Here is a 23804-nt window from a genome sequence, read left to right as displayed (position 1 = left end):
CTTGATAGAGGGTTGCTGCTCACAAGGAATCTATTAAACCAAAAGACACAACTGGTGAATTCGAAATAATTCCTTCGTAAAATTTTAGGACACATTCACGAGTTAGTTGACCGTTCGAAAAACTAAGGATTTTCTTATCATAGGCATAGATTACTTAAGCCGTATTTGGCATAACTTTTTGGAATTTTGGGGTCCTCAATGCTTTTCAACTTTATACTTGTTGGGCTTTCTCACTTTTTTAATCTGAGCGTCACTGATGAGTCTGATTAAGACGAAACGCGCGTCTGACGTTTTAAATTGTACGCCTGGTACCTTTGATAACTTTAATATCGAAAATGGTCCAAATAGCGTTACTTAATTCCGTCCCCCTTTCCACGAATATGACCTACCGAAGAAGACTTCTTATCGGGTTCGTACTAAAATGAGCAACACAACGGATACCAAATTTGATTAGGATCTGCTTACCCTTTCGAAGCACATGAGATCGCCACACATTTTTGTCGGGATTTCTTTGGCTCGGTCTTTTCTATATTTTGTTTTGTACTATTTTGTTTATCTGATGATACTTTATTTTGTTATTCATGGATTTTTCAGTTTGTTTTTAACTTATGAATTTGAATGTTCCTTTCGTTTTTTTGGACTCTCTTTTATTATGTGTCATTATATTGAGCAGAAAATGTATTGGCTTTGGTCTGGAGTAACACTAATGAAATGCAAATGATTATTCTCCTTCTTTTTGTTGATTTCATCAAGTTTTTGTCTAGTGTCTTTTTACTGCTGTTGTTTTTCATCTTTAGGGACCGTTCAATATTTACCAGATGGATGGGCCGGTGCATTCTTAATATTGTTTCATTAAAAAAGCTAACGCCCATCCTTTTAAATTCTGAAAAAAAGTCCTTGCCCATCTAAAAAAATCTATAAAAAAGTCCTTGCCCCTCTTAAACTATAAGACAATCAAAAATGATTTAGGTTCTTTTTCTATTTTAAAGTTTTTAAAATTTTATGTCTTGAAATCAAAGAATAAACTTTGGTGTTAATACAAAATTTAAAATGTGCAAGTTAATTCCATATATATGTATACATTTAGTTCAAATATGAATATTCCGTTATTTGTTCTACTTTTGGAAAAAGAAATTATGGTCCTTTTAAGCAAATATAGGCAGGCATGTTTTTGAATTTGATGCAGCCTTTTTCGCCTATTAATTAATTCCCTTAATTTGACAACTAAACACCAAACTATCAAAAAACCTAGCATTCTGTAAGATTGATATATAAATGAGAAAGCTGTACAGTTATATGAAAATCTAAGTTGATTTGAAAAAGTTAAAAAAAAATTTAAAGGTGACCATTCACCATCCAAATTTGGTCCAAACTTAAAATAAAAATTGCAGCTTTTTTTAAGCTATTTACTAAATCCATAAAAATGACAGCAAAAAAACAAAGTACTAAATAGCCTGGCATTCAGTAAGATCAATATAAAAATGATTTAGCAGTAGAGTTTTATGAAAATGCAAGTTGATGTGAAAAAGTTATGAACAAATTTAAAGATGACTATCTTGAAATAACCTAAAACAGAAAATTTAGCTTTTTCTTAAACCTTTTTATTAAATCCATAAGAATGACAGCAGCACACCAAACTACCAAACAACTTGGCATTCTTTTAGATCAATATATAAATGAAATAGCTGTAAAGTTTTATGGAAATCCATGTTGATTTGAAAAAGTTATAAAAAAAATTAAAGATGACTATCTGGATTTAGCATAAACTGAAAATTTGAGCTTTTTCTTAAACCTTGTTATTAAATCCGTAAGAATGACAGACATACACCAAACTACCAATCAAGGTGGCATTCTGTAAGTTCAATATACATATATAAATGAAAAGGCTGTATAGTTTTATGAAAATCCAGGTTGATTTAAAAAAGTTATAAAAAACATTAAAGATGACTATCTAGGTTCAGCCTAAACTTAAAATTCTAGATTTTTTTTACCTATTTATAAAATCCATAAAAATGACAGCAATACACCAAAGTACCAAACAAACTGGCTTTCTGTAAGATCAATATATAATTGAGATAGCTCTTGAGTTTTATGAAATCCAAGTTGATTTGAAAAAGTTATAAAAAAAATTAAAGTTGACTATCTGAATTTAGCCTAAAATGAAAATTTGAGCTTTTTTTCTTACCTATTAATAAAATCCATAAATTTAACAGCAATACACCTAACAACCAAACAACCTGGTTTCCTATAAGATCAATATATTAATGAATAAGCTGTATAGGTTTTTGAAAATCCAAGTTGATTTGAAAAATTTCCAAAAAAAATTAAAGTTGACTATCTGAATTCATCCCTAACTAAAAAATTGAGCTTTTTTTCTTATCTATTAATTAAATCCATAAATTTAACAACAATACACCAAACTATTAAACAACTTGGTATTCAATAAGGTCAAAATAATTTATAAGATAGTCCGAACAGAAAATTTTAGCTTTTTTAATCCTTAATTAAATCCTTAAAGTTGACAGAAATGAACCAAGCTACCAGTTTTTGAGTGCCCGCAAAAGAAATTTCTTACACACCGATAAAATGGATAAAACATTTTCCTATAAAAATGTTCTGGCCAATCCACTAAATATTTAAAAAAAAGTTCTTGTCCATCCAAATATTTCCACAAAAAAAGTGCGTGCCCCGCCCCATTTTGCACCGGCCCATCCATCTGATAAATATTGAACAGTCCCTTATCTTTCAATCATGGAATTCTAATTAATTTTGGTGAGAATATACTTCCCTTTTTGATTCTTAACATCTGTAGTACGTTACTTACTAACACAAAATCTTCCACTATTTAGTATATATTACATTTCATAAATGCACAACAAAGTTAAAATAAATGTTTTATTTTTATTTTAATATAACGTAAACGTATGTACATCAAGTTGCGTTGCAATTACAACTTTCATTAACACACGTACATTACCTATACATACATGAAAAATGAAGTATAGCAACATGTTTAAATCTTCTAATGAATTACATCTCTCATATGCTACTTTACTTGTTATCAAACTCTAGAGAAATTGACTGTGATTTTTTCAAACAGAGAACAAGACAAATATCAGATATAGAGTTATGTTTGCCAGGACTATAAGTATAAAGTGAGCGAACACATATTATAGCTTGTTTACTTACAAGAAGCATACAGTGTTATTACTTTGAATGCAGACATACAAGAGTTAGTTTTTTTCAAATTATTGTACCTAAAACAAAATATTGATACCAGAAAATAAACAAGCAAATATTTATATCAATATGAAGGAAGAGTGATAATTGCTTTTCGCTGCCACATAAAAGTCGAGAGTTATTCCAATAGTCTAGCACTTTTCAAAACTATCAATATACTTACAATTTTGTTCAAACCAAAATTTCTTATGTACAAATAAATTCAACAGTAGGATTAATAGATGAATTAAAATCGTTTTAAACAAATACATTGTGTATAATTATGTTTAAAATATATTCCAATCTCTCTTAAAAAAGATATCATTGTCTGAACTGGCATTTTATAATATAAATAGTTAAAATAATGTATATTAAAATGGTTTCTCCGGATTTTTGAAGTTGACAAATGAAAGAAATAGAAAACCAAACACACACCAACTAAAAAATAAAATTATAGGATACTTCTATGAACCAAACAGATTGTCTAAAAACTAAAGCGTGTAATATAGATATCATAAACAAAATGAAAATACCACAACATGAAAATACCTAAACACTATAGAGAATAAACATTTATCGTAGAAGAAACATCACGGATAGAAAGATTGGTACCGCCAACATGTGCGACAAAGTTGTTACTTTCATTACACCACTGCCTGAAAAAGAGTAAACAGACGGTTTATTAAAAGCAGCTTACACAATGGTTTTTTCAAACTCATATGATATTATTTCGATACAGGAAATGCTGAAATAGATTAATGTTTTGTGTCATTGACAAAATTTGCGCAACAAAACTGTATTTGTAATATGTTTATACACTGGCTAAGTGTGAATAAAACAGACTTAGTAAGAAGGGATATAGTTACGATACTGTTGTCAGGTCATTACAGATTGCATATTTTGGCTTTAATAATGATTCACTTATAGGGTCTTTGCATCGGAAATAAACACATTTATTTAAAAAAAAATGACACGGGTTATGTTCTTCTCATATATTTTATGATAGTATGATATTAAACCCCTAACGGGAGGGATTGTGCCTGACATTCATATGATAAAGACATAATCTTTCAATCAGTTTAATTGAGGTCTGGAGCTGACATTTCAGTTTACTGCTAGTAGTCTGTTGTTATTTATGTATTATTGTCATTTTATTTATTTTCTTTTGTTTCATCTTCTGACATCGGACTCGGACTTCTCTTGATCTGAATTTTTTAATGTGCGTATTGTTATGCGTTTACTTTTCTACATTGGCTAGAGGTATATAGGGGGTTGCGATCTCATAAACATGTTTAACCTCACCGCAATTTTGCACCTGTACCAATTCAGGAGCCTTACATATTTTTTAAGGGCCAGCTGAAGGATGCCTCCGGGTGCGGCAGTTTCTCGCTACATTGAAGACCCATTGGTGGCCTTCAGCTGTTGTTTGCTCTATGGTCGGGTTGTTGTCGCTTTGACACATTCTCCATTTCCTTTCTCAATTTTATAAAACATTTAAGTCATACGAGAAGACAGTGAGGATACTTTAAGACATAGCCACCATTTTATTAGTGTAGTTAGTATCAAAAATACTCGTCCTATACGCTATACGTTGTACCACACCGGTAGTCGTAATGCTGTGTCTTGTCATTTTGGCAAAAAAATAATATCTTTTCGTATACCTATTTGGTAAGATTAATACAATAAAAACCATCATAGATTTGGACTAAAACGGAATCAAAGATTATAAAAGCTCTTCAAAAAAGTAAAATTACAAAAGATACTGAACTTCGAGGAAAATTTATTATCTTGATGTTAATGCTATCATACTGATCATAGAAATACAAAGATAAAGTGACAAATGAAACGGCGACATTGACCAGTATTTCCAATTTTCGCTATTTTACTTAAACTTACACATGGTAGGTTTGATGGTTGGTGTTGCAGTATAACCTGCCTTACATTGACATTTAGAAGTAGTGTTACAAGACGCATGGGTTATACATTGATTTGCAGCACAAGTGGCACCTGGAACAATTCCTGCAATTAAACATGAACAAAAACATATAGAGTATACGTTAATGTGACAGCGATCAAATACAAAGTCACATTAGGTTCAACATCTGGTCCTGGACACTAGATTGGTGCATATATTTAGTACGTATATCTGTCAATCGAGCAGTCTTATGTTGTTTATAAAACAAAGTAACAGTGATTTTTCAAAGATATGTGACATTCATTCCGTATTCTCACATCAAACCAACACAAATAAGTTGGATTGAAATAAACCAATGACTGGTTCTTAAATTGAAAAAGGCAAGAATATTAATGAAACTCAATATTGATCAAAACAAATTTTGGAATAGAGAAGATACAAAAATAATTTTTGTTTGAGGACTTCGATCAATATCGAGTAAAATTTCAAGAAATCAAACATACCTTCAAGCTTCAGTTGTATCCTTAATCCCAAGTTGACTGATATATGTTAGGTGCAATCACTCAATGCAACATAAGGTATCGAGTTACATGACATTATACATATATCTTTACAAAATGTTAGTATGTAGTTTTACAAGCAATCCTTGAATATAAGTATATTTTTAAATTCGAGAGCTATCACATTTTAAATACACTTATGTCGAATTATGTAAAGACAATACTTATTGTATCCTGCACACAATCCAGTTTGGTAATTTGAAATGGAAGTGTTGGAACTCTAATGGTCTATATGTTTAAAACAGGGACGGGCAAATAAAGCGCTCGTGCTCGAACATTTTACATATATATTTATTTATAAAACAGCCAAGTCACAGGAACTTGGCTTAAAGAAACGTTAGTAGTCAAGCAACGTCACAGTTGAAATCAATAAGCACTTTTAAGTAGTCGGTGTTCTTCGATTTGATTTTGTCAGTATTACAGTTCAAATATGCATCTCTTTGTAGAACAAAAACGAGAAGTTTTGATTTGACATTTTAAATTCACGCAAAAGTAATAAGTTTCATAACATGTTTATATCGAAAGTCTTACTGATAACGCATCCAGTTCCATCTTTATAGTGGGAGGTTTTACATAGACATTTACTTCCTGTACCGTCATTTCTACATTCCGTGTCGTCAACACTACATTGATCTGTGGTAGTTTCCGTGGCAAAGCAAGTAGCATCCAAGGCAACCTCTGCAATAAATAATTGATATTAAAACATATTAGTCTATACATGTAAAGCTTTATCTAAAATCGCTAATAAGGCAATAAGTCATTCAAACATGTAACTTTTTTCTGAAAATAAATCAAAGGAACATACACAGTGAGAAATAAACGCATTAAAGAAACGATTATCAGTCAGTCATATACAGTAAAGTTATATTCGATTATAAAATCATAGCAAAAGAAAATGGAAACCCAATGTTGAAGGTCGTAGAGTGAGCTATTTCTTTTTGAAAGTTGTCTCATTGGCAATGATACATAGCTTCTTATTTTCGTATAAGCAGTCTGACTATTTGCATAGAAATTGGTATCTTTGATGAGTATATTTATCTATGTATCTTATGTATAAATAGTGTCAAGTATGATTTACATTCATAAGTCGTAGGTCATTGGTCAATATATATACATAGTTTTATGTACTTATGGATGGCATTAATTCCATTAGAGATGAAAATCGTTTTCATTTTGTTTGAAATCAAATTCAAATGAATACTTTTGAATTGTTTTACATTGTCATTTCGGGGCCTTTTATAGCTGACTATAGCTTTGTCCATTATTGAAGGCCCTACGTTGACCTATAGTTGTTAATTTCTCTGTCATTTGGTCTCTTGTGGAGAGTTGTCTCATTAGCAATCATACCAAATCTTCTTTTTTATATTTAACACAATATGGAGATTTAGTTGGCTTTAGTAAAGCACCTACCGGAGCTTAAACTGATATTTTGTATTGCTAGTAGTGAATAATCTCACTTCAGAAAGATATTTTCTTGCAAGATGTTTACCAACCCAACCCCGACATATATATTAGTATCAAAGGTTTGTATAATTAAGTCATGACTGGTTAATTGATTCAAACTGATATTATGTTTATTTTTCCGCTGTTTTCCCCCAATTTAATAGCCACTCTTTTACAATACGTGTCATGTACGAGTTTGTATTCATACATATCTATGTAAAAGTTATCCATTTTCGTTATACCCGCTTTTGTCGAGTTGTTTTTCTAGTGCCTAGAATAAATATTGCACCTGAAGGTCAAAAACTGATGAAAGCTGATAAAACGTTATTCAAACAAGAAACGTCCATCAAATCAGGCTCAATTTCTTATAACAGGGAGGGACTATTTTTATTATTTTTAATTTTGCGTAAAAATTTATAAAAAGATACAAAATATGACATACATGTAGTGATCTTCAAGTAACAAGTTGAATAAACTATAACAGTGTGCAGATAATTTTGTAGATGTTTCAATTTAAAAGTTACTGATTACACAAAGTCATGTGCTTATCTAGCTAAAATCGAATATATTCCAATTATTTACGGATAGTACCAAAATGTACAGTTCATTAAAGTTAGACTTGAAACCTTTCCAATCTTCCGTCTGTAAGGGTCCCAAACTTATAGATTATAAGGCAACTTCTTTCTCTGTTGAATTGAATTTGAAAATTTTAACTTTAATGTAAATGTCTATTCATGGATACGTACAGTTAAGGGAGACATAGCATAACGTTGAGTAAACACACGTTTTAAAACACCATGTGTACATTATCATTTGTTTACTACAAATTTCGTGTTTACCAGTATTTGCGCGTTTACTACAATTGCATGAATGCGGTCAAAATGGTTATGTCGTATGTCTACTCGTTTTAGTCAATGATAAACGCGTGTCTACAGATTTTACATCTTTACCTACGTGCACTTAGAAAACACGCAATTACTATTCCCGGTAACTGTTTGTGGAAATTTTAAATATACCTTTTGTCTGGCTTATTCATATATTGCAAATGATAAATAAACGGGCTTAATGTTGGTGCCATGGAATTTTTGACAAATTACAAAGGCCAAAATATTGGTCTTCTTGTATGTATCATTGAAGATACTGTTAATTAAGAAATTATTGCGTGCATTTAATATTGGGATTTTTTGAAAAATGGACAAAAATGCGAGATTAATTATTGCAATGTCAGGAACAGATATAGGTATAAGATCTACAAATGCAAGTTCTTATCACTGCAATAATCACTAAGTCGCATTTTTCGCATCAATAAAAACCTCGCAATTTTTTCTAAATTTACAGTTTGTACATAAACAATGATTATCTATCCGAAAGGAAATTTCCATAGAATTCGGTATGTTTTTTGTTGTTATACTTTTTTCAACAAAACTCACTTGATGCACAGGCTCCGTTTTTATTTGCAAAATAACTGGACGTGCATTCACATTTTGAATGAGTGGCATGGCATTCTGCATTAGTTGCTGCACACTGACCAGCCGGTGAAGCTGTGCATGTTTCAGCTAAAGCAATTTCTTAAATAAAAATATTCTTAATAGAATTTCAGAGAAACTGTAAAATTGAAATATCCATTTAACTTGATAAGGAAAAGGAATGATCTTTCGAGCAGCTTTTAATGCAGTATAAAGACAACAATAATGTATTTACGAGACATAACACGTTATTAGTCACTCGTTTTTCTTTTTTTCTTAGTATAATCCTTTTAAAAGAGCATACGATACAGTTACCGCGGAGGTAATGACGTTGCTAACGTAAAATGTTATTTTCACGACGTCAAACTGTGACATATCGGGAAAAGATGCATTTGTTCGACTGATTTTTATCATTCAAACGTAATTAACTTAAAAACGAGTTCATGGACCCCTCTTTTTAAAAATGACATTTTGGTTTGATTAAGTATGAAGATTATTTGTACTAATTTTCACTATAACGTAAATAGTGCAATTTTTTAAATTTGATAAATGTACAGCAAAAAATGGCGTTTTTTCTACATTCATGAATATTTGATAAATATGATTTGCTTGTTTAAATAAAATGCATAAATTTATAGGCCATTTATGTGACAGAAATTACAAATAATTAAAAAAAAACTTTTATTCTTTGGGCGATTATGTAAGAGTAAATCGGGCACAACTCATAAAAAATTGTTCAACATGTGCATAAGTCAATTTATTCTGGATGAAAATGCTGAACATTCTATAACCTATAATCTTATAACAACTCTTGTTAAATACGATCTATTTTCTTTCCTTGAAACCTATGTAAATGAGGATTACATACCAGAAAAACAGCTGTGGTCGAAAATTGTCCGTCAGTCTATTGAAATTTATGAAGAGAACAGATGGAAAAGTAATTTAGAAAATAGAAATGAACTCAAAAGGTATTCCAAAATTCATCCTTCCCTCTGTGAACATAGATAAATTCGGTTGACAGTTTTATATCCCGATTCAAAACTCGAACTTCTAGTACTTGTGGCTTTAGGATCGGCATCCATTAAGAAAGCTACATGTGCTCTATGTAACAAACAGTCTTTTGATATCGTTAAACATTTTATCATGAAGTGTCATGTACTATTAACAGAGAGAAATGTTTTGTTTTATAAAATTGTAGATGAACTTCCCATTCAAAAATCTGTGGACATTTTCAATTTAGACGACGATGACCTTCTTGAAATACTATTAGGAGCTGTGAATGATATAGTATACGATCTCGATCCTATAGATTGGTCTAGAATGATGTATTACATAGCAAAACATGTTTACCCCATGTTTAAAAAATTCAGACATGTATTATTTGAAAACAGGTTTAATTTTGAATTTTGAATAGACTTTGATTGAAAAATGTTGTGTTTTTGTTGTGTATACTGGAATATGTGTATGTGTGTTTATCTAAATATGTTGTTGTTTTTTCATTGGGTATTTATCTCAAAATGTATGATATTTTGTTTATTGTGTAAATAATTATTAATTTCTTTTTGTATGCAAAATCTTCATACATATGGAGGAAATAAAGATTCATTCATTCATTCATTCATTCATTCATTCCACATGAAGTTATATTTTTATTACATATTTGATTGAATCAGGTAACAGTAGCCTATATGGAAATTTTTATCAAAATCTAAATACGGGATCAAAACTATATCATATGCCCTTAAAACGTTCTATGTCAGTTCAATACACTATTATTGGTTTGTATGATTTGAATTAAAATTTCTTCTTGAAAGAATCTATAAAAGTAAATACATTAAAATACTGAACTCCGAAGAAAATTCAAAATGGAAAGTCCCTAATCAATTGCAAAATCAAAACTTCAAACACCCAAACGAATGGATAACAACTGTTATATACCTGACTTGGTACAGGCACCTATTTATGTAGAAAATTGTGGATTGAACCTGGATTAAATGTACATTCGTTATCCTTATAATCTTTTCAAGGTGTTATTCCATTATATATAGATACCTTTTAATATTCTAGTATATGTTATATTTTAACATTGAAAATTACTTGGTTTTAATGAAAAAGAAATGTTAAACCAGTGACACATGGCATTGAGACAGCTAGCAAACCAATTGAATTAACAAACAAATCTTACTTTTTGCACATTTATTGGTACCATCTGTTTTAAATGAAGTGGGACTACATGTACAATTAGTTTTACATACATTATTTGCCTCTGCACAATCTCCATCAACTGAGCACTTTCCACCGTAAGCTACTCCTGAAAAAAATGTAACATAGTCTTTTATCTTAAAACATCATTCTAAATCATGGCTTGGAATAGAAGATTTTGATATGAATTCCCAACATTGGCATGTTAACCATCAACACGGTGGTTAATGCCACATGTGTGGACTAAGTTTGACATCATGTGGGAACTGTAAATGCTGTCGCTCCGAACAAATTATTTTTTTAAGTGGTGTTAAAATACGCAGACACTGTTGTTATTACTTAACCTTCCTCAACTTTGAAATTTTAGAATTATACCAGTTTAATATTGTACAGTGCTAGATATAAATAGATATATATATTCCGGACGGGAAAATTTATAAAAACTTAAAAGTTTGCTACGGGATGAAACTCGGAATAATCAATATGCCTCTAGAAAGGAGGTTATGTAGAACAAATGCAGTCATTTTGCCTTGCAACAGTCCACATGTAGCATTTTATGGTGTTGTTACTATTGGTCTGTCTATACCTTGTATATAGATCATGACATTCCCCGACACGAGACAAACTTCAAACATAACAATGTATTGTAAACTGACTATAGTTGCATCAATTATCATAACATACCTTCAACACCTGCTGCAATATAAATAACCAACACCATCCAGATGCCAACAAACTGAGTAAAGAGTTCCTGTGAGAAAAAAAACAGGTATCGTGACATGTAATTTTTGGCTGGGGGAGGGGGTCTAAATAAAATTCACAGAATGTTTTAATAATTTGTCGTAATGAAGTTTTATCATGCTGTTTACAAAAAAAACAATAAAAATTGTCACCGGACTTTTTTTCACTCCACAGGTTGTGTAAAATTGTCAGATTTTGTATAGATTATGCACGAAAAATCCAATTTTGTGTGATAAAAAGAAAACTACATCATAGAATTCTAAGATAAAATGTGAGAAGATAGCCCTAATAACATGCCGTCATATAAGAAAAATAAAAAAAATGGGGCCACCGGACTTGTTTTATTGCTACATATTGAAATAGGTAAATTCACAGCACTTTCTACTGTAAAATAACTCTATCTGAGTTATCTCCCCTACTATTTGAGTTATCTTCCCTTATTTTGGCAAAGGTGAAAAAAATGAATCAAACAAAAGTATTGTGTTTATTAGAAAATACAGCCGTAATGTGATAAAACGCATAATTTTCTATGTTAACATTAAAAGTCTTACACATGATTTACTTACTACTCTAAGAAATTGGAACATTTCATTAAAGATTTAGACCAATTGTTATCTGCTTTTTCAAATCCAAGATGCAGAAAGACACCCGAGCCACCTTAACAAATAAGAAAGTAAATGCTAAAACTGTCCTTTAACAACATTACTTCTAAACAATCAATACACATAAATTAGTATTGTCGCAGCATTGTGGGTGCAACCCTTCTCTGTACACGGAGTATATCATTTTCCGACAGGCTGTCTCTGTATTTTATGGCATGACATTTGATGCTCTCTTAATTAAATCCAAACTGAAGCAAATTCAATCAAGCTTACAATCGGTGCAATTTGTGAAAAACAATTCGTTTGCACTTTTTTTTTTATCGCGTAAAGAAAACATTAAACATAATAGGGTTTTTCCCGAAGCTAATTTGGAAGCTTGGTTTTCCTTTTTTAGTTGCCTTTATCTGACCGAGTACTACTATGTTCTACACAGACTATGTTACCTGTCGAAAAAATTCCGGAGCCAAACTCAGAAATTTAAATATTTATTGTAGAACATATAGTTTTGGTACGTAATTTTATACATTGCATTGGATTTCGTGTATTGTATTTTATACTTGAGTTTGTTCTGTCTTAGTATTAAAATTTCTCTTGGCTCAATTCCATCGCTTTTTTGTAATAACACACGTAAACCTTATGGATAGGGATTTAAGATAATTTCAAATCAAGTTATGATAACTTAAGGCCGTGTTCTCATTGACCCAAACTCAGTGTTGTGTAAGTGTAATTCACACGTAAATTAAACACAACTACGTTCCCCTTGATAAAACTCAATGTTTACATGTTGTTTAAATCATGTTCTGTCGACATGCAGTCGATAGTCAATGTAGAACTTGTGTGGTTCATTGTACACAAAACAAAGTATTTAGAACATGCATTTTACTGTGTATATTTAAAGAAGAAACGGTTTTTTTTTATAAAATTGATAAATATTACAATTATTTATGTAGTTTTTTTATCGAATTATTTGTCAAACTCGATACATTAATTAGTTTGTTATATACAAAAAACTGTTAAGTAGCCTTATTAGGGAGCAACCATTTAACTACATGCGATAAGGAGGTTATGGTTTTTATTTTCGACACAGATTATTTTTTTCGCGCATAGCACGAACATTTTTACTTAGTTTTTCAAATGCCTTTATCCGACTCTGGTAATCGAGACATCTTTATCATCTTTTAAATAGGTGCATATCATCAAAATAACTTTCATAACTGCTAGAAAAGTTGTCCAAGAAATTTTAATTCGATTAGATGTAATGAACATTTAAATGACATATAGTTTATAAGTGTGAACAAAACTTATATATGCATAGGTAACTAAACCAGGTGTATAGATGTGAACAAATTTAATTTGAAACCAGTGTATTTAATAGTTATCCCACGATGACGCGGTGTGTCAGTGTAAGATCACCCCGATGGCCGGAGGCCAGAGGGTGATCTAACACTGACACACCAAGTCTGAGTAGCATAACTATTTTACATCCCAGCTGTTTTAGATTAGACGAAAAACCATTTACAATTCATAAAATCTAGTTTTGAACGCCACACAATCATTATAATATACTTTATACATAACTATATGATTTATACCCTTTCTGAACCCCGAACACGATGAGTAGATATCAAACAATGTCAACTCGCCCCACTGGCCAATCGGCCCAAACTATGTCGCCACTTTATGAAAAACTCGCCCCACTCTTGTTTACCGACTTGCCCCACTTTTGAAAAAGTGTAAAATCAAATTGAACAATCACTGACAACTCACTTATTAACAAAAAGGGTTTAAACCCATCTGAATAAAGGTCTGCCAACTCACCCCACTTATAAAAATATCTTGCTTCCTTCAAGTATGTTAAATTACTGATAGTTCGTATCCAGTCGTCCTGGTGTAGTGGTTGTGTCGTGGCTTGATATGCTAAAGGTCTTGAGTTCGAATCCCAGTATATATACACTAGATTTTTTCTACGTGAATTTTGATAGATAGTCTTTTCCGTATAATTGTATATTTAATTATAAGTTTTATAGTGGATTTGACATTCCCGCCAAAATATTACAGAACAAAGGAAAGCATGCATAACAAAGAAACTCAAACTGGGGTGATCTGGTTGGGGTGATCCGGCTCAGATCACCCCTGTTAGAACAAAGGAGCTGGGATGTAAATTACATTAAACTAATTGTAAGTAATAGTTATCCCACGAGGATGCGGTGTGTCAGTGTAAGATCATCAGGAGGCCAGAGGGTGATATAACACTGACACACCAAGTCCGAATGGGATAACTGTTTTACATCACAGCTCTCTACGATTAGACGAAAGACCATTTACAATTCATAAAATCTAGTTTAGAACGCCACACAACCATTATAGTATACTTTATGACCCCTGAACACGATAAGTAGATTTCAAACAATGTCACCTCGCCCCACTTGCCAATCGGCCCACACTATATCGCCACTTTATAAAAAATATCGTCCAACTCGTATTTACCGACTCGCCCTACTTTTGAAAAAGTGTAAAATCAAATTGAACAATCAGTCTGACAACTCACTTATTAACGAAAAGGGTTTAAATCCCACTGAATAAAGGTCTGCCAACTCACCCCAATTATAAAAAATCTTGCTTCGTTTGAGTATGTTAAATAACTGATAGTTCGTATCCAGTCGTCCTGTTGTAGTGGTATGTGTCGTGGCTTGGTATACTATAGGTCTTGAGTTCGAATTCCAGCATATACACTGGATTTTTTCTATTTGAATTTTGATGGATAGTCTTTTCCGTATAATTTAAAATTATAAGTTTTATAGTGGATTTGACATTCCCGCCAAAATGGTACAGAACAGAGGAAAACATGCATAACAAAGAAACTCAAACTGGGGTGATCTGGTAGCGGTGATCCGGCTCAGATCACCTCTGTTAGAACAAAGGAGCTAGGATGTAACATGTGTACTGTACATGGTGTTTGGTGTGAACACGGCCTTAGATTAGAAACTTTATTGACTAGTTTTACAATTAATTTTCTCGGGATAAACAAAAAAGAAGGAAAATTAGCACAAAATGTATTAAATTGTATTCAAATCCACGAGAAAACATAAAAGTTGTGATGACAAAAAAAAGGTGGACCTATCATATTTAAATATTATATACATATGATTTCCGATGAGATAACTCTTCTCTAGAGACCAATTTACACAGAAATCTTCATCTTAAATATAGATTAAAAGATGTGGTATGATTGCCAATGAGCCAACTCTCCACAAGAGACCACATGACACATAAATTAACAACTAAAGGCAACCGCACGGCCTTCAACAATCAGCAAAGCCCGTGCCACATAGTCAGGTATAAAAGGCCCCGAAATGACAAATGTAAAACAATTCAAACGAGAAAACTAACAACTTAATTTATGTACAAAAAATGAACGAAATACAATATGTAACACATCCACAAACGATCACCACTGAATTGCAGGCGTCTGACTTGGGACACACACATACATATAGAATGTGGCGGGGTTAAACATGTTAGCAGGATCTTAAACCTCCCCTAACATGGTACAGTGGTGTAACAGTACAACATAAGAACGAACTATCAAAATCATTTTAAAAAGGGGCCAAAGACTCAACAGATGGATACAAACAGAATTAATACACAGAGTGGACGCTGCCGAGTACTTGTATATCCCAACAACACACAGATACTAAGTACAGATCTGAGAGTACTCGTCGTTACTGACAGCTAGTTAAAAGCCACGAACGACTAATAAAAATATAAGTTCAATGTACGGCTTTCAACAATGAACTATAGGGTCCTGACCCATCTTACAGTCTAATTGGTATGTTTTTATCACTTAAATTGTTTTACGGTCTGTTTACTAATCTCAAATATGCGGTACATCATGGAACATAACTATATATGCATTATGTTAAAATGTTAACAAATTCGAGAGTAACATATTATAAAATGAAATTCGACCCGACTATTCTGGTTCCTGTTACCCTTCTGGCCATAACATTACCGATAAAAGTTTGAAGATTTTGAATAGAGTTAAAAGATTTTATTTTATTGAATACAAAAATGAGAAGATAACATATTTATCTATGATTGTAGATTGACAAAGAGGGGGTAAGTAAGTAAGCAATATAATTTTCTTCAATAAATTTCTCTCATTCTTACTCGTCTTATTTTTTCCTGACCTGTTAAATATTTTTATTTTATCAACGTGTCGTTGGTTGATATTAAATTAAACAACACGAAGTCCACTAAAAGTCGGGTGTGAAATCAGGTGCTTCGGAAGGGTAAGCATTTCCTGCACCGTATACGTAGGTAATGATGGAAGGTTATAATGACTGAGGAGGACTATCAGATATGATTTCTGACACAATTTTGTCATAATGGCCAATCAGCTCATGATGGCGACCGTAAAATGTCTTGGGTGAAGACCTTAATTTAATTGATTCATAGCCCTGTCGTAGCAACTTTTGAGAAAGCAGTATTCCTCGTTCAACAAAATCAACGTACTTTCAGCTAGCTCTAGAGTAACGTATCAATTGAGACAAATATATTCCATATGCTTGTGCCACTGAAATTGATTTATTTCAAACTTTTTCATGAAGAGAAAATAAAAAAAAACGTTAAAGAAGCCGATTGAGTTGTTTTTAGTTGATAATCAACGGATGTTTTAATCCCTTCTTTTTACACAACCAAGCTGATAAATGTATCATGTGTATGATTACGTGTCAAACGAGTTCGAGACGACGAGATTTAACTATGATTCATTTACAAATGTATATAGAAGTTTCCTACGATTCAGTAATTTTTAATTGCCAAGGCATTCCAAAAGTTGTGTTTTAATTATGTATAAAATGTATCATTTATGACTGCGTTTTGTTGCCTACCGTGCGTTAGTATTTTCCCTAAATGTTTTTTGTATGGTGATAGTTTTATTAACAAGAAAAATTATTAATTCACAGCATGTTGACTTTTATATCGCACATGCATTACCTGTCCTTTATTGCCGATTGGGTATTTTAGTTCAGCTTATATCAATAATAACAACCAATAATATAAGGAATTCCCTACTGGCCACTCTTGAAATCTCTAGATTGATTCTAGATAATACAACTGCATGAAGCAGACGAATTGAAATTAGGCATTAGCGAATTTAAAATATATATTTATATATATTGTCTTTAAACATCTCGATTTATTTTGTGGAAAATATTGGTTTAATCTTTAGAAATAATTAATCTCGGCAACGTTGTTAAACCAGAGAAAGTATAGATAAATTTTTTTTTATCGGAGTAGCTGAATTCCCGAGAATGTGTTATTTTAACAGTGCTATACTGTAACTTTTGTATACATTACGGCGATGGAATTTATTGGGATCTGCTGTTGACCTGTGTATTCCTTGCATACCGTGTTCTGGTGAGGGTATTTATTGCGTTTCCTTGTAGACTTTTGTAGTTTTTGTACTGCACGCTCCAGTGACAGAATTATCTAAACAGAAATGCTGTGCTTTTAACATTTGTACCAAGCAGTAGATTTGTGACTATTGGTGATATGTCGAGCGATAGCGAAGGCGAGGTGGATTTGCCACGTAATGTCGAGAGGGTACAGATGAGGACATCCACAATGAATCTTAATCCAAACACAGCTTCCGAATTAATTAGACTTGGGGTCGACTCTATGGAAGCGATTTCTATGATTGAAAAAGAAGATAAGCCAGTGTTTTTAATATTCCGCTTGGACAGCAAAACGTGTTGATGCGAGCAATGGGGAAAACTTTCAAGGGTGGTCGCGGTGAAACTGGGAATATGGCAGACACGCACCCTGTCGAACTTGAAAACGAGGCTACACAGAGTACTTCCGCTAGGATACAAAATGGCGGCACCAACAACCAAGATGGCGACGGTGTAAACAACAAAGATTGCGACGATATAAACAACAAAGAAGGCTCCGCCCATCAGTCAAACCCCCGATCGGAGGAGGCCTATATACAAGAGAACCTAAAGATGATGTGTCGGGAGAAGAACAGTCCTGGACAATATGTGAATGACTCTTAAAATTCTTCCACAGTAGAGACAATTTGCTGGTCAATGACATTTACTCATGGAAAGACCCTCAAATATTTTTAAAGTCTGCAAATATTGATCCTAATGTGAATTTCTTTGATATAACTTATTTTGTACCTAACACTTGAGGGGGACACTCAGAATAAGAGGAATTAGTTTCGAAATCGTCAGGGGGAAAATTAGTTTTTTAATCTTGGCCTGTCAAGCCAAAATTAGAAAGATTGTCAGTAACACAATGGTCTATGGCTAATTTGTCCATAATGCATAAGTTGATAGCTATAGGAGAGTTACAATCATCCCAAATTATGGATTACGTATCTTATACTATGCGCATATATCTTTTTCCCTCGAGCTGTGAATTGGTGTGTGTGTTTTCCTTGATCGGGAATACCGTCACCTGCAAAAGCAACACCAATTTAGATGGGGTACAGACATTCCCCATCTCCATTCTGTATTTTGGAGGCCAAAGTTTTTGCAGAGTCAGAATTCCCGCACTGCACCTCAAACTCAAAGCTCGAAAGTAATGGCTTATAAACATGCAGTAACATATGCTTTTCATACTCCATGGGGAAGGATGATTTGCAACAAATTCAATAGTCGTAGTGGTTGTTTCATGCCACATTGTAAGTTTGAGTATTCATGTGCTAAAAGAGGGACGAAAGATACCAAAGGGACAGTCAAGCTCATAAATCAAAAACAAACTGACAACGCCATGGCTAAAAATGAAAAAGACAAACAGAAAAACAATAGTACACATGACACAACATAGAAAACTAAAGAATAAACAACACGAACCCCACCAAAAACTAGAGGTGATCTCAGGTGCTCCGGAAGGGTAAGCAGATCCTGCTCCACATGTGGCACCCGTCGTGTTGCTTATGTGAGAATGTGCTGCATGTGTAGAAAAGTAGAGAGGTAGACTGGTTCCCGATCACAATATTAAGTATGTTACACATATACCAATATAACGTGAGAGAGTATGGCTAATAGCTAATAACTGGAACGTAGTAACGGGAACCAGGATAGTAGAGAGGTCACTCGGCTTACATGGACTTTTCCTGATGGTCATGATTACACTTTCATAGATAAAAAGAAATTCCATTTGGATCAAAATTAGCACCTGGTATTTTGCATAGAGTATCTCAGGCAATTCGCAGAATGTTGTCACGTAAAGGCTTTACCATTGTGGCATATTTAGATGATTTTTTTCATTTGCAAACAGACAAAGCAGTGCTGTGCTCAGGCGTTAGCAATTTTAAATGCGCTGCTCAGGAAGTTAGGTTATTGTATCAGCTGGTCTAACGTAACAGACCCCTGCCAACAGATTGTATTTTTAGGGGTTAAGATAGATTCTACCACTTTAGAAACAATACTGCCTAATTCAAAATTGCACGATTTGAAATCAGAATTAGCTTAATTTTTATTGCGTAAGCGTGCGTCAAAAAAGCAACTGCAATCTTTAGCGGGAAAGCTTAATTGGGCGTCTGCTGTGGTTCGAGGCGGGAGAGTTTTTCTCCGTAGAATTATAAACGGCATCATGCGATTAAAGCTAGATCGGCATAAATTGCGTTTCACAGGGGAAATATTGCAAGATATAAAGTGGTGGCATAACTTTATTTCTACTTTTAATGGGAAGTCAATTTTACTTGCAAAGGTTCCTATCACCTCTGTGGCTACTGGTGCTTGTAAATCATGTGAAGGGGGGTCTCCCATAATGATTGGTTTTATGTAAATTGGTCAAAAGATCACCCCTTTGCTTTGAAACTTCACATTAATGAACTAGAGGCATTCTCAGTGGCGTTAACAGTAAAGCGATGGGCCCCATATTGGCGTGGTCAGCGTATTAAAGTTCATTGCGATAATGCGGTAACTGTAAGTTGCATTAATAAAGGTACATCAAGGAATGCTATTTTGATGTCCTTATTGCGTGAGCTCTTTTGATTATCAGCAACGCATAATTTTCACTTGATAGCTAAGCATGTCTCAGGCCAAACGAATATACTAGCAGACTGTATTTCACGGATGCATGATCCACCTTTTTGTGAACAATTTTGGCGATCTTGTCAGGCACATGTCTAGTAATGCCCTTCGTTTTCTTTGATTGAGGCTTACTGTTATCAAGGGGGATGAGATCACTGGATAGTATTGTTGCTAACTTTAGATGTCATACTTATGCTCAATCTACCAAAAAGACATATTTAAACTATTTCAAGTCATACGCAGAATTTTGTAGAAGATTAAATATTACCCTTGTTCCTTTAAGTCTTATAAGTTTAGCCAGAAGTTTAGCCAGATATGTAGCTCATTTATCTTCAAGGTTACAATTTAATTCCCTAACAAATTATTTGTCAATTGTGCGGTTGCTACATTTAGAATCAGGAGTTGCATCTCCAGTGGATTCCTTTTTTTTTATGGAGTCTGTACTCAGGGGTGCGAAACGTGTTTAAAGTGCTGCCATACATAGAAAATTTCCTATTACACCAACAATTTTAAATGAGATATTTACTTTACTGTCAGTCAGCAGTAGTAAGGACAAATGTTTTTGGCCAGCTTGCCTAGTGGCTTTTTCTCTTTTTTAAGGAAGTCAAATTTGTTTGCCCCTTCAATTTCAGCTTTTGGCTCTTTGCGACATTTTACTCGTTAGGATATTAGTTTTCACCCAGATGCTGTCTGTTTAAAAATACGCAAAACAAAAACAATTCAATTTTCAGAGCATGTATTAGAAATTCCCCTTCCTAGAGTGAATAATTCTCATTTATGTCCCTCTCAGGCGCTTCTTTTAAATTTTTAACAGGTGCAAGCAGTGTCAGCACCCTCACCTGTATTCCTGTATTTAGAACAAGGCAAGGTTACTCTTCTTACATATACAGCTTTTGTAAAGATGTTAAAACAGAACTTAATAAGGGTTATGACAGCAATTATTCAGGACATAGTTTTCGCAAAGGAGGGGCCTCTTTTGCCTTAGAATATGGGGTTCCTGCTGATCTCATACAATCACAGGGTGATTGGAAATCTAATGCATACAAATTATACTTGGATCCTTCTTTTGCACACAGAAAGAAAGTCATGAAAAAATTAGCAATTGCCCTGGGGAAATAATTAACTACATTAACCTACCTTCTACTGGTTACACCACACTTGTTTCGGAAGTTTGGAATACCACAGATTATAAATTAATTAATTTGTGTATAGTTTTCAAACTCTAATGTTATTTATGTTTTATTAATATGAAATTTAAGCATTAAACTGTGGTTCTTTTCCCAAACATGTCTTTGTTTTACACTAGTAACCATCTGGAGTCACAAGTTTCCTGACTGGATTCCGATCAGAGTTAGACATTGACATGCATCTGATCTGATACTGGTCTGGATTCTAACAGCATCTATACACATACACACTATATACATACACAGGGGAAGGGAAATGGGAGGGGCTGTTTTCAAAGTAATGCTTTATTATTTATGTCAATGTAATATCTATGTTTTTTTTACTTTTTGGCGTGTAAGCCGACCTTTATCTAACAACGGAGATTCCGCGATAATGTTTGATTATTCTCTGTTTACTGCAGCACTTGCAAATGATGCAAACTATCCAATGAAATTTACTTTAACAATTAACAGGAAAAATAATTGCTGAACGTCATGGATGTGCTTATGAGAATAATAATTTTGTTTCACGTTAGCTGTTTTTAATCTAATGTTTACCTCTTGTGATTTATCCCTCGTTTAATAAGATGTTTTAAACCAGGTTTAATCCACCATTTTCTACATTTGAAAATGCCTGTACCAAGTCAGGAATATGACAGTTCTTGTCCATTCGTTTTTTATGTGTTTTGTCATTTGATTTTGCCATGTGATTATGGACTTTCCGATTGGATTTTCCTCTGAGTTCAGTATTTTTGTGATTTTACTTTTTACAAAAGAAGGTTCCCTTTTTATAGCCAGTAAGAAAATGATACAGTTCAAAATGTCTGACACCACAAAAATGATTATTGGAAAGTTTCAAGTGCCGTACATATAAGTTCCTAAATAGTGATGAGTTATTTTATAGACTACGAGGACAGTAATGTTTGGTAACATTCTTTACAAAAACAAAATTAAGAAGTAAAACCTTTTTACAATATGTTTACAGTTATGATTAAAATAATTGTTGTAAACTTACAAATTAATTGATTTATAAACTTACCATGATAGTTCTATTGATTGTGCAATTTTTGAATCTGTAACTGTTACTAGTATACAATATTTTAGTATTTATATGATAACGTGATCCTTACACTTATCAACAGAAATAAACAGGTGACATTGTCTCCAAGGTAATATTATATATATTTACAAAGCTTTGTGATATGACATAAAGTTCAAAATGTATCATTTTTTTAACATATCTTGACAATAATTCAACTTCCGTCTAACGATAGGATACCCTTGCATTGATGCATAAATCTTTAGCATTAGAGAACGTTGAATAAATGAAAACGTTTTGCAGGAGCTTGGATTAAAAGAAAGAAGACAGGAGCGAGCCTCTTAAAAAAAGTGGTGATACTTAATCTACATGTAACATATAAAAGAAGTCTAAGCTCAATGGATTTGTATTGAAGACTAAAGAATTGAAAATGTCATCACAAGTACAAGTATATGACGTAAGACATGATAATACCGCGCAATGGTAAAGTTTTCCTCAGTGCGTGATTTCCAACAACATCTTAATTTGACATCAGCTCAAAAAGTCTAAACAATAAGGAATTTTACAATTTTGCTTATTTTACATTGTAAATAAAAAAAAAACAAATATGGCATGCAAAGAAATTTGAGATCTAGTAGAACATGTCATGTGCTAGAAATGGAACGTGGGAATTTAGACTAGGCACTACAAAAGATGTTTCACTTTATTGCAGCGCAAATTACACATGTTTCTATGTTGACCTTATTTCTTTTTTAAATTTTTTAGTAGATGATTTTGCTTAGTTTATAACGAATTGCGGTGTTTTTTAAAGAGGAGAAGCTTAATATTCTGGTTTTAATCAGCATAGCGTCACTGATGAGTCTTTTGTAGACGAAACGCGCGTGTGGCGTATATACAAAATTTAGTCCTGGTATCTATGATGAGTTTATTTTTTCTTATGATAAGAAATTAAGAACATTTGTTTTTTCTTCTCAATTTTATCATGTTTATAGAAGAATGATTTTTTTTTTAAATATATATATATAAGACAACTTTTTTTCATGATTTGGCTAAATCAAATACAGTGCAGTAATAATGATTATCTTAAAGATTTTCGCTTAAGGTAGCACAATACAAAGATTTTGTCACTCCCAATCAGACAACTTTAAACTGATGTAATTCATGTCATCCTTCTTTATATTTTATAAATGAGGTACCAAAAGAAAGAAGAAAGATTAATCTTTCAAATTGTGATAATTTCATTATGACATAATTATTACATATTAATTATAATGTAATTAGTTGCTATATTGTGATGTCCACACTTGAATGAATTTAGCTTCTTTGTTCTTCATAGCATCCCAAAATATTTTATAGATTCTTGTACAACACAGCTTGACCTCCAAAACTGTGTCTCAGATTTC

At 32.8% G+C, this 23804-nt stretch overlaps 1 protein-coding gene across 1 annotated transcript; it reads right to left on the bottom strand.

Moving 5' to 3' along the window:
- Window positions 1-3792: 3792 nt before the first annotated feature.
- LOC139489967 (uncharacterized protein DDB_G0272530-like) lies at window positions 3793-11526 on the bottom strand. The gene is made up of 6 exons (XM_071276817.1): window positions 11490-11526; window positions 10789-10914; window positions 8568-8705; window positions 6226-6372; window positions 5116-5238; window positions 3793-3875 (listed from the first exon to the last, which is right to left on the bottom strand). The coding sequence occupies exons 1-6, from the start codon at window positions 11524-11526 to the stop codon at window positions 3793-3795; spliced, it is 654 nt and encodes a 217-aa protein (XP_071132918.1).
- Window positions 11527-23804: the final 12278 nt, after the last annotated feature.

Source organism: Mytilus edulis, chromosome 9 (assembly GCF_963676685.1).
Source record: "Mytilus edulis chromosome 9, xbMytEdul2.2, whole genome shotgun sequence".
Taxonomy (NCBI): domain Eukaryota; kingdom Metazoa; phylum Mollusca; class Bivalvia; order Mytilida; family Mytilidae; genus Mytilus; species Mytilus edulis.
The sequence above is the reverse complement of the archived record's forward strand: the minus strand, read 5'-3'. Positions and strand labels throughout refer to the sequence as shown.

Excerpts from the sequence above, each read along its gene's own strand:
- LOC139489967 (XM_071276817.1), bottom strand. The coding sequence starts at position 11,526 with ATGGTGTTGGTTATTTATATTGCAGCAGGTGTTGAAG. Across the intron at positions 10,915-11,489 it reads TATTGCAGCAGGTGTTGAAG|GAGTAGCTTACGGTGGAAAG; the intron begins GTATGTTATGAT and ends CATTTTTTTCAG. Across the intron at positions 6,373-8,567 it reads AAACGGAGCCTGTGCATCAA|AGGTTGCCTTGGATGCTACT; the intron begins GTGAGTTTTGTT and ends TATTTATTGCAG.